The sequence below is a fragment of the Vidua chalybeata genome, chromosome 1 (assembly GCF_026979565.1).
Source record: "Vidua chalybeata isolate OUT-0048 chromosome 1, bVidCha1 merged haplotype, whole genome shotgun sequence".
NCBI lineage: Eukaryota > Metazoa > Chordata > Aves > Passeriformes > Viduidae > Vidua > Vidua chalybeata.
The window spans coordinates 94,886,927-94,905,606 of NC_071530.1; the positions used below are offsets into that span (position 1 = coordinate 94,886,927).

At 39.1% G+C, this 18,680-nt stretch overlaps 1 protein-coding gene across 1 annotated transcript in view; it reads right to left on the reverse strand.

Annotated features, from left to right (window-relative positions):
* Positions 1–4,872: 4,872 nt before the first annotated feature.
* The window catches only part of ZNF407 (zinc finger protein 407), a 335,977-nt gene continuing 322,169 nt past the window's right edge, over positions 4,873–18,680 (reverse strand). Inside the window, 1 exon segment of the mRNA XM_053933898.1 lies at positions 4,873–7,429. Coding sequence (XP_053789873.1) covers positions 6,078–7,429 — 1,352 coding nt within the window. The 3' untranslated portion in view covers positions 4,873–6,077.

The window sequence follows — 18,680 nt, forward strand, 5'->3', positions numbered from 1 at the left end:
TTGCATTTGCTCAACCTTTTTTTCTCCTTTGTCTGACCAGATGTACCCTCATGACACTCAGCTTATCCAACCCGACCTCCCAAGGAGCTGGATTACTTTCAAAATCTGCCTCTTGAGCATTGCACGGATCCTGAAGCTCATGGCTATTTACATACCGAAGGATGCATCCCAGCAGAGGCAACTAACTAATAATCACCCATTCTTCTGGTCCCTGAACAACCACGTGGTTCACTCCCAAACATGACAAACTGGCAATGGGAATCTGTGTGGAAGATCTCCAAGAAGCTGAATCAAGACATGCAAAAGCTGCAGTAAGTAATGAGGATTCCAAACAGTAAGAAAGGACGATTCCAAGCAGTAAGAGTAATCAGAGATTTGGGGAATATGGAAGAAAAGCCACCCCAGAATTAATCTATTGCTGCCCGGGGGATTGCTATTCTTACTCATCAGAAATTCCCAGAACACGATGGCTCTCAGTTAACACTGACCTCCAGGGCAGGACTGCGCAGTACAACTGGTTGTTCAAAGTAGCCTTGACAAATGTGTTGCTGCCAGAAGACAAGAATGTGTTTTAAACAAGGTCAGATGTCCTGTTATATTGCAGGACATAATCCTGGTTTGTGTATACACACACATCAATTTCAATTGCACAATACGTGCTGGATCTACCTGTCTCCAGTGGATCTTTGCTTCTCCATTGCTGCTCCCAAATCCTTGGCATCATTTAAGAACATCCTAATAGAAAAACTGGTTTTGTACAAGTGGAGTTACTGGCTTGTCCTCTTCCTGGTCAAAAATTATCTGATGATGGAGAAAATCCCATTATATTCTACCAGATTAAAAAAAAATCAAATCCTTTAAATATTCATTGTGCTCTTTTTTTTTTTTTTTTCTTCCCTTAGTTAAAAGAAAAGCCTGGCGTCCTTTGCTGGGCATATTAAATACTTTACCTAAATAGCCAAAAAAAAAAAAAAAAAAGAAAAAAAAAAGAAAAAATCCCTTTAAAGCAGTACCTGACATGCACAGCCACTGAAGGAATTAATCTCAAGTCAAGGGCTTCCTATTAGCTTTATTTAATATATATGAAGGATCGTGCATTGCTGTCCCAATTACATACACAAGGTGGATTCCATAGTGGACTGCATTTGGTCTTGAACACCTATTTCCCACCTAGTTTTATTTATCAATCTTTACAAGGATAAACAGAGAGCCATGTACTTACGTCTTTTGAAGAGCATTATTTCCTCATGCTCTACAAGAGGTTTCTTTGAACACTCATCATTCAGAATTGTGCTCTAGCAAGTTTTAGCAATATTTGTTTCAGATAAGTTTATTTTTATATGATTGATTGAAATCTCAAGCTGCAATTAAGAAAATTGCAGCAGGAACCATTAAAGGAGTAGCGTCATTTTCTCCCCTTTCCTCTAAAATGTCAGGTTTCAATGTCACCGCGAGATAACCCAATCGCGTGCTTGTACACCTGGGCTGGAGTGAGCGGAAAACCGTCTGGAGTACTAATTACAAACGACTGGAAATAATGACATCAGGCAGAAGGAAAATGAAAGGCCCTGGTCCCTATCACTTACCCGCCCAGGTGTGTGTGCACAGAGATGCAGGTTATTGTGGAGCAGTCTGTTTAGTAAATACACAAACATCCATCCCCACTTGTAGAGCAGTCTCAGTCCCTCCCCCATCTCCCTCTGTCTCTCTGCCCTTTCTTTCTCTCCAATTATAAACCAGCACCAGGTTTTCTCATCAGCCATCTCCATGTCTCCAAATGGCTTTTCAGTGTCAGGCCTATCAGGAAATTAACTCATCATGCAGTGACAGCTGCTAATTTTTTCCCCTTACATGTCAGATGGATCGCCTGCTGAAGCTAATAATGAATCACCAATCCCTGATTAGAAGGTGCTTCCGAAACATATAACTGCCATCTGAGCTAACTTTTTTCTTCATATAAAATGATATCACCCTAGAGGAGCAGAAAACGAATTGTATTCTTCAAGATAGAACAGGGGTAGCCTGTTTGAGTGAGCCTCACACAATCTTAAATTATGGGCTAATATTGCTCAGTAAAATAAGTGAAAACTCACAGCTTTTCTCTGTTTTGCCAAATTAATGACCTTTTTTTTTCTGTTACTTAATCCTCTCACTTGAACTAACTTAGTTTCAAATTTCAATCTTCACCCTTCCCGCTTTATTCTGTTTACACCTTTTGTGCTCAGGAGGCCTACTGGGAAGGGAAGTTGGAGAAAAGCCCCAGAGGTTGCTTTTTGAGGCCTCTGCCTACCACAATGCCAGTTCCTTGTACAGCTCCAGCCCTGTCTCTCAATCCCCAGGATTTTCTGACGGGGACTCACCTGCATTTCAAGCGCAGGTCCAGCTCTGGGCCAGCCCGAGGCACAGGAACTTTTAACACGGAGATTCCTATGAGCTTTTACATGAGCTGAATCCACTGTCCACGAAAATCACGAATGTATTTCTTCCGGGACTCAGAGCTAACACTCCTGGTATTAAAGCAGAGTTTATAAATGACAGCAGGGCTTGCAGGACTATGCACAATCCACATGTGCATAACCACAGCACATCAACTCCTGGGCTCATCTCACTTCTACGGTGAGATGAGTGCAGCTGTGAGTCAGGCAGAATAGTATATTGCTATGGGCCCTTTAGGTGGTGGTGGGCTTTGGGTTCTTTTCTTATGTTTCTCTTATAGGAAATATTTCTCTGAATATCATTTCCAGCTATCTCTTATCTCCCATTTTTCCCCAAAGATGGAGCCTGAATTCAGAGGCCAGGATACACTACCTCAGGAGGTGTGTATCTGATTCTTAAGGAATGGAGGGTGAAACTGCTTTCTGGAAATATCTCTTCTTTCTCTGTCTTCACTTAGGATTTTTCGTTCACTTTTGGTGGGGTTTGTTTTTGCTTGATTGGGTTTTTTTGGTTTCTTTTTGGTTAGTTTTTTATTTTATTTGTTATTTATTTATTTTCCCCCTCCATACTAGTTCCGTGGCTTTTAAATAGCTACATTTTTACCTGTTTGGCATTGTCACGGTATAATCCAACTTCATTAATGCTTATTCAGAATGGATAACAAAGAGAAAATTAAGTCAATGGCTCTGGCAGCCAGAACATCAGGAAGCAACGGACAGACATGGGAATATTGCCCCCTCAACAATCACTTCCATTATAGCACAGTCCTTGAATTCTCTGGAGACAGGCACCTGAAGGTATTTAGACCAAACAGCAAAACACACTTGTAGTGAATGGCTGCCTGGGCTAGGCACCTTCCTAAATCCACCACACAAGTTCTGTGATGCTCCCACACTGGATGCTGCCTGTGGCAAAGGGCCCCGGCAAATTCTGAGCCTGTTCCTGGACATGTCACAGGTGCCCCACCAGCTCCATGCATGCCCCTTGGAGGGTCAGGGCCTTTTCAAGTGCTGCTGCTCTAGTCTAAATGCCTCCCTCTGCTGCCTAATCTTCACTGCTCTCCAAGGCAGAAGGCATGGGAATGCTTGGAAGATCCATAGAACAATCCAGCTCATCTCCTCCCAGATTATGATCTGGGATAATGCCAGGAGCTCTGGCACAGGAGGGAGACAAATGCCAGAGATGTTTCCTAGGCACTGGAAGAGACCTGCCATAGCCTCAACTTTCAGTGTATGGCAGAGAGCGTTCTAGCATGGGGTTGAGACAGTCCATGGAGTCCTTAAGCAGGATAACAGCACAGGAACGAATGTCATCCTTGATTTCTAATGTTACATTTGTAGGGCACTAATAAGTTAACTTTAAAGTGCACATTAGAAAGAAGGAAAAAAAAAAGGCCCTAGGAAAATATTAGGTCTCCTGATCAGACTCAGAGAAAAGTATTGTTAATCTGAGCTCTCAGGTAATTACAGCACATGGTAGGTTAGTGAATCCTTTGTAGTGCTCCCAAGCACAGGAACATCTACCACTGGGGCTTTTTTTTTATGCAAAGGTCTGCTCTTTTCATTGTGCATACAATGTGATTGCTGGTTTGACACTGCAGGCTACACTGGTTTTATGAAGGATTAAATGCCACCTGAGACATATTTATCCTAAATAAATCACAAATGGTAAACTGCAGCATGTCAGTGTCAACACCCTGTACTGCAGCAGAAAGGTTAGCCATACAGGACTAAGCACAGCGAAGAATTAGCATCCAAGCTGCAAGACCACAGGGCTACAGTTAACAGGAGAAATGATCAAGAAGAAATATTTCCACTGAAAAACATTCAGTTTTTTTGAACATCTGTGAGAGTCTTGCAGAGGGCCATCATTTTGTAAAGGTCACCTTTTTCCTGATAACAAACGGGAGTTGATCCTGTCACTGTTTGCTGAAGACAGTATTTAAGAGTAAGTGAACAGCCTGTCACTTTTAAGAAAGATGAGCAAGTCAAACTCGCCTAATTATGAATCTTGATGTCTAACTTGAAATTTACTTTTTTGGGGGTTTGACAAAGACACAACCTCAACTCTTGGAAAATAACAAAATTTGAAAAATAATAATAATAAGAGATGAAGAGGCAGCAGGATCTTACAGCCCCAGAATGAAGCACCTTTTCTCAGCAGCCCTTTCAGAAAATACATTTTTAAGCAGTTGCTTCAGGAAGGAACTATTGTTTTACCCCACCCCAACTTTCTTACAGTTGATAATTTTAAGATATTAAACATGATAGGAAACCCAGTTATCTCTAGAGTCAGCATGGCTTATACCCTAAACACTTACACAATTATATTAAGCATGCATGAGGCACACTTCAGAAATTAGATTCTTTTATCTTTATCTATCTAGCAAGCTAGAGAAAGGAAAAGAGAAAAGAGAAAATCCACAGACATAACAGATAGCATTCGTTTGCGCCTGCTGAATGCCAGTTCTGTTTATTGTTTAATATTAAAAATCATGATGCTTCATTTTAATGCTAACATTTTATTTGAAAGACAAAAAAAAAAAAATCCCCAAACCTTGACAGCTTATATTTTACAATTTTTCTAAAGAAACAGAAGCAGTTTTATCATGAAACAAATCTTTTCAACATGAACTTGCATTGAACAATTGCAGTATATCCACAAGTAAATAACTGACATTCTGGACTAAGCAAGAAATACAAGGTCACCTTTTTTTTCCCCCTACTTGTTAATGTCAATGTCAGAATTTTCTTTAAAAATCCTCCTAACATTTGAGAAGTAGCTCACAAAATGAACTGCAAAATGGTATTTATATGAAGCACTAGTTATAAGAAAAGCAAAACACTGACAGTGACAATATTTTTTTCAAAAAATGCACATTTATGTAGGACTCTCATCTAAAATTAAATGGAAGTTACAGGCATCAAGTTCTTCCTGAATATGTATAATCAAGGATTTTCTGAAGTGTAGCTTTTTTGAGCTCTTCTTTAGGGAAAGTCTAATGTGTTACCATGAAAGAGTAAAGTACTACGAAAACTTTAATTTTAGATGCAAAAAAATCCGTATTTTGATGACATATTTTTAGCCAAGCATGTTTTAAAGTAAGATTTTAGAAAGCAAAATGTCACCTGTTCTACTTTAAAATGAAGAAGGGCACCCAATATCATATGTATGCTTACCTGTTCACCTTGTTATTGTGGGGGTTTGTATTTTTTTTGCATATTTATCTGTTCACAAAATGTACATGTAAGTGCAATTATTTTACTCCTGTGATTATGTTATACAAAAATGACAGAAGGCAGGGAATTACCCTGAGATAAAACAACATTAAGACAAAAACATCAACAAAGAAAGCACTGAACAGAACAATTTCTACTTTGGGCGGGAGGCTTTTTATCCTGTTTTGTACCCTAGTATGCTTGTTGTATAATAATCGCATATAATAGTTCTTAGAGCTATTGTAGCAAAATTGTTTTATCCTCTTCAATGAACTCCTCCTATTAGCAGGACATGTATTTGTTACCTGGTTTGGAGGAGGTTCTACTGAGAAGGCTTTACTGAAAGCATTCCAGGAATACAGTGCCTCCATGATTCTGGTAATATCCAGCTCTGCTCTGCACCCAGCCTACGAGTGGAGCTCTTCATGCTTCTTGTACTTTGTTATAATCTCTCTGGCCCTGAATTACCTGTGAGCCACCCTCTGTATAAATGACCATGCTTGTTAACTGTTCTCTTGCTCTATCAGGGGCTACAGCTTCTGCTTTTATAGCAGTACCAGCCTGCAGAATGTCTTGGGACCCAGCTGTCTCTATCACAGCGTGTGAGTACACACCAGGCTCATCCTGCATGTCTGGTGGCAATTCTGTGACGATGTAATGTGTTGCACCTTCAGAGAAGTCACCATCAGAACCCTGAGCCATGGCTTGAGCTAATTCTTCACTGACAATGATCTGTGATATTTGCCCATCCGACTCCACTAAATCCATGTGCTCACTCTGCACACTGAGCGTGTGGCTACCAGCTTCCTGCATAATTATCTGAGAACCTTCTCCAGCTACCATATGCACAGTCCCCTCCTCATTTACAATGACCTGGGTGACACCTTCTTTCATGAGCTGGTCGGCCGCAGCTGTGTCACACACAGCAAACTGCAACACTCCTTGCACCATGTTCTTGAAGGCAGCCTGAGCTCTCTCCTGAGATGCAATTATAGCCGATGGGTGCATGACCCGTGTCACTACTTCCATAGGTTTGGTATCTTCCTGAGTCTCCTGAACTTCATGGAACATTTGTATTTCTTGTCCCTCTGCATCACTGGGAATGCTGGGCACCTCTGGGTTCGGCATTTGCAAGAAGTCTTTGTGACCAGACCTGCATCTGTCAAGGAGTTCGGATTTGTTTTCCGCTTCACCCAGCTCTGTCACAGCACAAAGCAGGGCATCTAATGCTGAGGAGGACTCCGGAGGATGGACTGTAGCCTCAGAAGCATCTAAAACTTCTTGTCGCATTATCTGCTGCAGTACCGTGCTACTGGAGTCAGGAACCGCGTCTATTTGAACGGCCTCCTCCATGTCAGCTCCTGCTCCTTCAACCACCACCACCTGTGTGGCACCGTCTGCTAACTGCTCCGTAAGGATCTGCTCAGGAACCACACTACTCACGTGGGAGCCGTTTTGGTTTGTGGCTATGACTTGCCCATCCTCTGTAATGTGGACCACCCTGGCCATCTGCCCCGCCATCGCCAGTGTCTGCAGGGTGGCCGCTGCTGTCTCTTCCACGGAAGCGTCGATGGCAAAGTCGCCGTCGTATCCTTGAATAATAATGAACTGCTGGACTTCCTCGGGGGACTGTGGCTGTCTCCTGCTGCCCTGAAAGGCCTTCTCCTTCACTGGAGAAACCTCTCCCAGTGCTGCTGCCGTAAAAGGGCTCGTGGTTTCCACAAAGGTTGCTCCTTGCCCCTTCAGTCGGCACTCATAGGACTTGGACACAATGCCTACAAGACAAAATATGCTGTTAACATGGTATCATGGCAAGTATCAGTTCATTACTTTAACAATTGTAGCTTAAATGAAAAAAAATTCCCTGACAATTTTTAGATTTCATTGACAGAAAACATACATAAAATAAGCAAATGAACAAAACCAATTTGCATGTTTTCCAAATAACATATTTACAGGTTGAAATAATGCTGCAGCTTATTAACAATTTAAATGTGTTTTTAAAAATATTCTGTATTAAAAAAAGCCCAGAAAAATACCGTATACAGATAAAAGCCACATCTTTTATAGAAGATCCTACTGGTGATATTTTGGTACTTCAGTAATGAATTTTTGGATTGTATATTACATTAAACATATCTTGGTGTGAGAAACTGTGGCTGATCTTCTTAATACCCTGCTTTTGTTGGTGAGGTCATTGCCACGCTGTCATTTTGATGCCACTGTCTTCCCCTTCCTTTTCCATCCAGCATCTTCTCTGGCTCATGTGACTGACTCAGTCACTTACCCAGTTACCTGGCAAAAACACTCAGTAGTTTTCTTACCCTAAGTAGGATATTCTATAAAATCTAATCCAGAGAACCCCCAATTACACATCTTAATTATTTCTGCATGAAATCAATTAACAAACTATAATACCTGTAACCCCCATATTCCAGCTGCTTGCTGTGTCACCCAGTTTGGTTTTGTCTCATTGAAGGTTTCCTTCTCAATTCTCACCACTAACAATAAAGCTTCAGCAAGGCAAATGGTGCCCAAGGCTGCACAAAGTCAAGGCCGTCACCCTCCAAGCATGGCCTACATGTTTTTGGGAGGACAGAAATAAGAGGACCCTGTGGCCAGCTTTGTGGATGTCCATAGAAGGACAGCTCTATCCCTCCCTGTCTCCCCATGGCAGTGCCCTCCAGAAGCACCCAGAAAGCTCCTCCATGTGCTGGGAGCAAGCTGTGGGACACAATCAGTGCACATGGAGAGATGAGTGGGTGCTGGACATTGCAAACAAGGTGAGGGTCTAATGGCAGATGGGCCTTGGGAAAGCTGATAAAGTCCATGCTGCTGAAACTGCCCCTATCCACATTCCAGTTTAAATTCACCTACACAAACTGAAATCACATCTCTGGAATAACAGGTGTAGTTTCTTACCACTAACACAAATAGATATGCCATGGCTTGCTTGGGATAAAAACAGGCAAGAAAAAAAAGTGACACTTAAAAGTGAAATTTCAGGCTAGCACTGTACTTTCCAAGCAAGTTCTAGTGAACAATGTGCTTCATTGAACTCAAGAGACCAAGAAAATTATACTAAAGCTGGTCTAAGGGGGCTCTTTCATTTCAAAGCATAGAGCTGTCAGACCCTGATCCCACAGAGAATTAAAATGGGCTCTAAAAAACACTCATTTGGTTAAAGGTAAGTTCACACTTAGAAGCTGATTTACTCCAAGACTGAATACTTGGTGCCTTGCAGCTTCTAGCAACTTGCTGTGTTAAGGTGCATATCAAGCTAAAATTCCAAAATAACATCAATAATTAAAAGACTAAGGTCTTATACTGGTATCTATCTATCTATCTATCTATCTATCTATCTATCTATCTATCTATCTATCTATCCATCCATCCATCCATCCATCCATCCATCCATCCTTTTTTCAATTACAGAGCTTCTAGTAGAGAACTGTACTGTGAAGCACAAAGAAGTAATTTTGTCAAGCTGAAAGGCTGCAAATCCCCTTCACAAGTCTAAACAGACACCATATAACTTTCTTATTCCTAGTTTGCAAGGCAGTTTTTTTCTTTTCTTTGGAATAGAAAATTAATAATTTAAACCATTAAAGTGTTTATAGGTGATGCTGCATAAAAATCTGGCCCATGCAATTGAACTACATTTTGTCAGGTATTAAGCAAGAAGTAAGCTTACTGTGATATACAACTGGTTCTTATTCCCACTTTTTCTGTGCTCTCTGTAGGCACTGACATTCACATGACCCCCAAAAGAGCAGAAAAGTAGGAAGGGGAAATCAACATAAAATGACAATTATCCTCCACATTTTGTAATAGAGTAGAAGTAATTAATTCTCTCAAGAATCTTGCTTTGTTGACAAGATAAAAGAGGAGCCTGGCAATGATGTGGCACAAAATCAAAATAACTCCACAAATCATGCATTTTCCACTGGATTTCAAAATCAAAATAACTCTACAATGATAATTTTCACATGCACATACACTAAAATCATGACATCTTTCTCCAAAGATCATAATAATTTACATACAGGACACAGCATCAGTGTATTGAGGAGATGCTCTAGTCTGGGGAAGGGAAAGAGAAAGGAAATTCACCCTGTTTTTATCTCCTCAAATAAATGCCGTGCCTGTGAATCTCTGCAACTCCAGTCTTTACTGTGCAATTGAATGGGAAGTCTCCTGGGTGAAGAGCTATCTGGTGAATCCCTCGCAGCACTGATAATTATGCCATTCTGACTGCTTACTTAATCTATTTGAATCCAGAGGTGAGTTAAGCCACTTCCTGACCATTAAAGTAAACTACATGGGTAAATACTGCTGTCACTAAGGGGTGTGATGAAGCTTAACTACACCAACATCTTAACCTCAGCTCAGTGCAACCCCAGCTATTCCATCACAGTTCATAAATGCGATTGCAGGTCCATCTTTTGATTCAGCAATTTAATAACTTCGAGTGCTGTCAGTACTGCTTTGAAAAATGGCTCCTATAAAATGTAACAGCCTCAATCAGATTGTAAAAGATTCACCCACTGAAGATTCCTCCATTTCAACTATAATGAATTAATGTTGAGCTGTGTAGAAGTTCAAGTGTCATTTAAACTAATGTGAATCTACTGTAACTTTAAATTTTAACTGGACTATGACCAAGAATTTACTGAGAACATCAACTTCAATTTTAGTGATTTTTCATGGTAAATATAAATTGCAGATTTTACTGGTTTTCTTTTGTTTCAACAGTGAAAAGACAAGTAGGGAAGATATTTAGAAAACAACAGATTTTGGGGCTTAGCTGCTATTCTTATAATGAAGCACTGGAATCCAACACAACATTTGTAGGAATTTTTATGTATTTAAGGAACATGCTACATTATTGGACTGTATGTATCAACAAACCATGTTTTCCCAGTAAACCCAGCCTGCCTCTCACCCCCTCTTAATGTTAAAGGGAAGGGGTAAGTGTTGGCTGACACGGCAAACATAAGCTGCAATACAAGCCCACATTAATATTGGGAAAAGTGGACTTGTTGCTGATTGCATGTCATTGCAAATTAAAAAGATACACAAATAGGCATTAAAATGACAAAATATAATGATACAAGAGCTCATATTCAGACAATTTGTAAGGAGGTGTTTCATATCTAGGGGTGCAATGATCAGAGAATTGGTTTCTTTCCAAGAAGTCTGTCATTTCAGCAGAGCCATTATTTATCAGTTGGAGTCCTGAGCGACTGTTAGTTTTTTATTTGAAAATGTTGGGATATTTTAGACATTAAATCCATATTCACAGGTTATTTTAATTCTCTGAGACCACAAACTCCTGAAATAGGGCTAAAAGAAATGCTTTGATGTTTAATGTGTGTCTGGGAAACTAGAAATAGGGCTTAGTACCTTTTCCCCTCTCTCTTACTCAATACCTGACTTCCTTTTGTGTGTCTGTTTTATTCTTTTGTTACTGTCATCATTTGTTCCCCACAGAATAAATACCTTATTCTTTTGTTAAGCTTACATTTAATTAAAATGTACAGGATTTGTGCAGTAAACTCGAATGAAACAAATAAAACAAGGGCCCCCTCTCTTGAAGGCATACGTTGTGAATGAAAAATGTCATTACAGACTAAAAAATTTTGCAGTAAACAGGGCCTACAGAGAGAAGTTTCCCCCGTAATGACATCCATAAAATACACAAATGGCACTTTTAGTACCATCCTGAATATGGCATTTTCTGTGCTCTACACACAATCTAAATGGTTTGATCATAGAGCATAATACTCCATTGGGTTTATAGAACAATCAATGTTCCATAAAATGATGTATTTATCCAATAGTAGGCTCAGCAGTTACTGGTGTATGACATTGTAGGACACTGGCTTTGTACTGTTCAGCAGCACACATGCTGGCTGTAAAACTTATCTAACACTACTTCAACAACTTCATCTCATCTGTGTCAAGTAATTTGTTGAAGCCTCAGCTTGGTTTAAAAAAACTTGTAATAAAAATTCATAGAATTTTCAGGAGAATGAAAGCTGATGACAATAGAAAGGTCACATTGTGGTGCCACTCGTGGGGTCGGGGGTCAGCTGCAGTTCTAAAACAGAAAGTAGATTTCATGCATCGTGTAGCAGATAAAGATGGCATTAAGGAGACTTGTCTCAGAAAGAAACGCGTAACGCGTGAGGAAAGTCTGGGCTAATATTATATGTAAAGCACCACCTTGCTCTCAGCCAGCAGCCTCTTTAGAATTCTAATCCTTCCCCAAAACTTGCAGCAAGCGGCTGTGTGTGGTGAGGCTGGGCTGAGGACATCCTTCACAAGGAGCACCTTTAGGACAAAGCAGTAAGTCATAAATGAAATAATCTGTTATGAAGACGGAAATGATCTGCATTTACACAGCTAGCTTAAAACAGCTATTTTTTCTTTTCTGTAAAAGTTCTAGGAGGCCTGATTTATAGTCCCCAATTCAGCAACACTTAATTTTTCATACTTTGGTCATTAGGTATATTATTTATTGACACAAACAAACATTTCATATCTGCCAAAATGCAATGAGTATTAAATAATGTGAATGCAAAGAAACATCTTTTCCTTCAAATTAAATGCAACCTATAAGGAATTTAAAAGATTTTAAAAAATCTCCTTATGTCTAACATCACTTGAAGAAGCAACTGATTTTCTTATTTTAAAAGTTATTGTCTACATGGCAGCACAATATTTTGAATGGTACAGTAAGTCCACTTTCCAAATGCCTTGATCAAGCTACAAGTTTTGCTCTGTTTTATTTCAATTATTTTTGTAATGATCTACCTCTAATTAATTAAGTACAATCTAAGAACTGTGGCATAATTTGGGATTTCCCTTATGTTCAGAGGCCATAATAATGAGATGCATTTTTCACATCTCTGTTTCTTGACCATAGTAAAAACTGTTCTTTATCATTTGCGAGGCTCTTATGTGCAAGCAATGTATAGTTCAGCATTTTTTAAACCAGCTAGTTAAGCTACTAAATAAGAGGTTGTAAAGGCTCACTCATGTCTTCTGCTGAAGGAAAGAAAATATGATGAGTCAAACCAAGAAGTGAAATAAATCAGGAACCCAAAATGGTCCAGTTACAACTATTATGTCCACAAAGGCAGCAAATATTTGTAAAGCAATACAAATAAGTATACCTATAAGGGACTTTACCAGCTCCCTAAGAGACATAAAAAAATTCCACCATTGACACAAATTACATAAATCTCAAGAGATACTAATACAACAAGGCTTCATTTTTCCCCCTTTCAATATATTATTACTGAAAAAAAATCAAAACCACAACAACAACAAAAAAAATCCCAAATAATGTTCATAATTTATTTTATATTTAAAAATCCAGTATTGTCATATTTCAATTCTGAAACTCAAAACAGACTTAGCTTCTAGTTCTGTCCTTAACCACTCAATCATGTTTGGAAACTTCAAGGCCTTCTAAGAACAGATTGAAAAAGGATGAAGTTTAAACATTTCAGATATCTTAAAAAGTAGTAGATATCTTTAAGCTTTCTAAAAATGTGCAAGTACTCTTGTAATATTTTTTCTTTTGAAAAACAGACTGAAATTTCCTGCTTGCTATTTTTACCTTCCACATCTTACAGAACTATGTCAACGGCCACAAAAAGACAAAAGAAAAAGACAACCACCAAATTAAATAGCCAAGCTGTTCAGTTAGAGTGTTTAGGCAGTTTGTTTGGTTTGGTTTAGTTTCCCGTCAGTGTCTAATTAACCTTTGGGAAATGGCCTTCTCTAGGAAAAATTTCAGTTTCTCTTTTCCTGCACTCAAAGTCAAAAATGAATGCTACAGAGCCCAGTGTTACAGAAGGAATGCAAATAAAATATCTGCATTCATACAAAACTCCCACTGATCATGGCAAACATGTACAGTGTTAACATACAGAATTTACAGCTGCCTAAGTTGCAGAGAAACTGGTTTACTTGCAAACCACTTTTCTCTTTGCCTGCTTGCCACCATGCAGGCTGCTCTTCTCAACTCTGATGTGTGAGCAAAAACCTCTCTGTGGCATATGCAGCAATTACCTACACGGGCAAGCAGCATCAGGAATGCATCTGGAGTATTTCAGCTATGTCTTCCAGTGCAATTTAGCAGCTTGAGATGAGGCTAGCCAGTCTGGACATTTCTTGGCAGTCCAGCTTCAAAGACTACTCTGGCCCTCAGTTTGGGAACAACTGACATTGATGATACTCGGATGCACTCTTTCTGTTTCATCCCCTGCAGTGCAAATGGAGAGTGCATTCTTAGCACTTCTAAATCAGAATTCCAATTTCAAGGGGTTCTGGTTGCGCTTGGCCAAACCAGAGATTTCTGTTTCCTAGGCAGACAGAACATATAATATAATATGAAAAATAATACACTAATATGGGAGAAAAATCAGGGGAAAAACCCCCCAAGCTCTGCTCATAGGGAAAATTATCTGGATTTCTGAAATAGGTCTAGTGCCAGACACTAACAGCTTTGTCAAAAAAAGGAAAAAACCCTTCTGTCATTGTTATCTCAGCAAAAGTTTTTGTTTTTCAAGAATATATACATTCAGATCCTGGTTTTATAAACATTTATTTATCAAGCGTAGTGCTTACTGCCAGAGTTAGCCTCAATAGTCTCAAAGGGACTAAACATGGTTGCTTGCATTATGCATTGTGTTTGCATAATCAGGCCCTTGGGATTAACAATTCTGAAAATGGCTGGCCAACATTTGATGTACATATATGAAAAAAAGAGAACAGACATTTGTAAGGGATACCCAAAATAAAACATCATGCTATTAAATGATCAAGCAGAAATTATATTCTTCAGCATACCTATCAACTATGAGTATCATGATTCTCTGTATTTATCTCTTCTGATTAATGCACCTTTCAGTAAAAAGAAGCACCTGTTCTTTGCTTGAGGGCACATCTCAACCCATTTAAAAACCACAGCAGTTTTTAGGAGGAATGCTTGGGAATAACTACAAATAGTAAGTTTCCCTAGTTCTTTTTGTTAGTTAAGACAGCAGAAACTACCATTTCAAATGTGATAGTCATATCTGTATTTCATTTATAAATTCAACTACATTACAGCTATATTCATATCTTTCCAGAGTAAATTATGGGAAATAACCATTTGTCTTCATTGTAGACACTTTTGCATGTATAGTAGAAAACAAACCTCTATTCAATAACTGCACAGAGGCACCATTAAAATCAAATTTACAGTAAACAGAACCTGCAGCTGGGGTAAAACACTAACTGTTAGTATTTTAATTATCAGTGAAGCTTTCGGAGGTCTAACATCTGCTCATAGCCAAATGACAGCAGCTGCTTGTGTACACTTAAAACAACATGAATTTCTTCTATAAATATTAAAATGAATTGTATGTTGTGTGTTCATTGCGGCTATATTCCTATTAAGCTGTTTAAGTATATAGGGTATTCTGAACTTCTTTCTTGTGGCAAATTCATAAAGGGCTGACCTCCTCAAAAGAATGAGAGGCAAAGGCAGCAAAAATTCTTGAGTCTGTAAATTGAAAATGTTTCGAGACAGTACTGGAGGTCACCCTCTGCCAAGACACTGCTGGTAAATGCTAACAAAACATCAGCGGTAAGTTCTGATCATTGTGCACTACAGTAACTTCAAGGACAAGACTGCTCAGCATGCAAAGTGTCAGGAGTCTATGGGATGGCTTATATCAAAAGCTAATGCTCATCTACTAAGTGAAGCAATTAATGCATTATCTTAGTTGGAAAAAAAATACTCTGTTTCAATGTCCAAAACATTGGAGGAGATGAACGTGCTCTCTTTTGTTGACTTCATCAAAAGCATACTGGAATGATCCCTGATTTGCACGAATAGAAGCAATAAACTGCCACTATACTGGTCCAATAGAAGGTTTTGCTAAAAAGGTCAAGCTTCATAACTTAAATTTGCAGCTTTTTATCTAAGCACTGACATACAGTTGATATTTTCCTTTTAGTCTCTCACCTACTTGGGAATGCAGGAACGAAAACTGGAGGACGGAAACACATTTAGTTAAGCTGTAGAGTCTGGCACAGTGCGAGGAAGAGAGGATTACAACCAGTTTCAGAAGAAAACAAGGGAAGAGGGCTTCATAGTTTTCACTTTACAGGTTTATAGTGAAGAAAGATCAGTTTCTTTGCTTTTACAACATCAAGTGTAACACCAGTGGCAAATAGTATTTATGTATTTTCACAATAGACCGACAGCTTGAAAGGAACACTACAGTAATTTAGTCTGAAAGCTGTAGGTCACGCCAAGCTGTGTTTTGGAAAAAAACCCAACATGATTAGACGCTCTAGCCTTACATGTGCAACCACAACACAGGATCAGCCATGAGTACAGCTGTCTCCACAGTGATACCTGGCTTAAGATGAAGGTGAATTAATTGTGAAGGCAGTTCTCAAACTTCTGACATCAGATTTCCCACCCCAAAAGTCAGTCTCAGTGCAAGATGACAACATAGGAGGAGGAAGGAATAGGGCTGGTTATAGGTGGGACAGTTTCAATGCACAGGCCTTCCCCTTTGCTGCCCCTCACTCCTCTGAAGCACTTGACAGCATCAAGGCTTACCATGCCCAAAGTGGTAAGTGTCAGAAAACACTGATGCTGATTTTTCACCTCAGAATGTCACAGGCCTAGCACTAATGCTGGGATTACTTAGGAAGCATGAAGCAGGGGTACTTGCTGGTTCTGGGAGGTTGGATAGATGGATGCATAGAGGTTGGAGAGATGGGTAACTTTTACACCACTTTCAAGGGTCAAGTTCATGACAAAGTCCTTTTTTCATCATTCACCTCTGGTGAAGGATGGAAGCAGCATGTTTCCAGAATATCTTCAAAGGAAGAGCTGTTCATGTAATTGACCCTTCTGTTGACAGAAATGTATTTTCAGTGCTACTGATAGAGTAGCACTTAAATGATCTGTCTTCCAGTGTTAGAAAACATGAGGCAGGATGTAGGTAAAGCAGGACAGAAGATACCAAAGCTGGTGCTTTCTGGACTGTCGCTGAACACTGTTGATGCAAGAACTGCAAGATGGTCTATGTTCCTGGGCTGCATATGAAACACAAAGTAAACTGTTGAACTGCAGCTCTTCCAAAAGGGCTCAGAACCTACTTATCATGTTGCTTGCACTTGGCTGCAAAGTTGTGTGTTCAAGAGCTGAATAATTATTTTGTTGACAATACCTAAATTGTTGCTTAACTAGAGGTAGAAATCAACAGCTTTTAGATGGCATAGGGAGCTAATACCAAACTGGAAGCGTTAACATCAATACAAAGAAAACCAGGATGTAGCATAAGTAAATTAGAAAATAATAATGTAAGACTGAACTTGTGCTACTGCATACTAGCACTTGTGGAGAAAGTAAATATGCAAAAAATATATTCAATGAGAGACAAGTCCCTTGAGAACTATAATGCTGAAGAAATTTAAAGAATGACAGTGTTCATCAAATTACATATGAGTTTATGAAATGTAAAACAGGAAAAGAAAACAGGCCAAAGCAATTTTTAATTGCACATTCAAAGGCATGTCTGCTGCACATTGTTCTGGTACAGATACAACTAAATTATGTACTGCTCTTTCTAGAAGAGAGATCTTGACTACAGAATATTCAGAATAGTGAAACAGGAACTATTAGAAGTCTGACTTGAGTGGAAATATTGAAGGTTTAAGTGCAGATATTCTGGCTACATAATCTGCAAATGCTGAAGAGAACAGAGGAAACAGAGGAACAGAGGAAAATTTTTGTCCCTATCTGATAAGCATAATCTTATTTTGATGAAAGACTAGAATGTTCATGTCATACTGCAGGAAGATGGCTAGACATGGTAAGAAATGGAAAGTCAATTCAGCTGCCTCATCCACTTTCAGGTGCCAGGGTGATGAAGGTCCCAGATGGAATAAACAGACTGTACAGTAGTTAAGAATATGACTTAACCCAGCTCATCACAATTTATACTGCAAGTCCATACTATTCCAGAACAATTCAGTGAAAAGCAGCATGGGATTCTGAAGGAACTACTTAGAAAACTTTTGTAGATGTCTCCCTTCTGAACTAAAGTTCACTCAAGACTGTGGTGCCTTAAGTCTTAAAACCCAAAGAACTTGCAATGACTGTCAATCATATGAAGCATGAATCCTAGTTAAATATGGACTAGTAAACAACCCCTGCCACTCTGTCAGGTCACCTCATGAGCTCTTTTAATTTTTTTTCCTTCCTGAGACCCAACTTAGACTAGGAAAAGAGTGAATATTTTAAAATTAAATAATGAGCATATTTATTTAAAACATTTTAAAATGCCACTTAGTTCTCAATTCTGAAAGCACTTGTTCAAAGATTTATTCTCTATGTCTGTCTCCAACTGAAAGCAAGTAATGCTTAAAACCATGCTAACTAAAAAATATCAAGTGGTTTGAAAACACCACGGTTCACTTGCCTGTAACATGGTCCATGCTGCAGTGAATGCCATCATTCTGCTGTGAATGCCATCATACCTGGGACCTGGTACAGCACCCTTAGCGATAGCATAAATGAAGCCAAGCACTTTTACTATTGCTGGAACTTAGTTCCTTTTTTTTTTGTACAGTAGACAAAATTTCAGAGGAATTAATGACCATTTCTATGACAGCAGTAAAGCATGGGATATGTGACAAAATGGAGACCAGATAACATCCCCACAAAAAAAACCCAAAAAACCAAAAAATACCCCAAACAAACAAACAAACAAAAAAAACACCAAAAAACAAAACCTAACCAAAAACAAACCCCAAACAAAAAACCAACCCCAGAAGCCTGGAGTGAGACACCTGGAAGATCTGATTTTCAAAACCACTAAGAAACTAACAGCTCCTCCTGACACTTTTGTCAAAAGGTTATTTCAGCTACCTTTTAAAAAAATATTTCTTACTGTTTTTCTAGCTACTTTAGTTGAATGAGCTCAGACTTTTCTAACCTCTGGC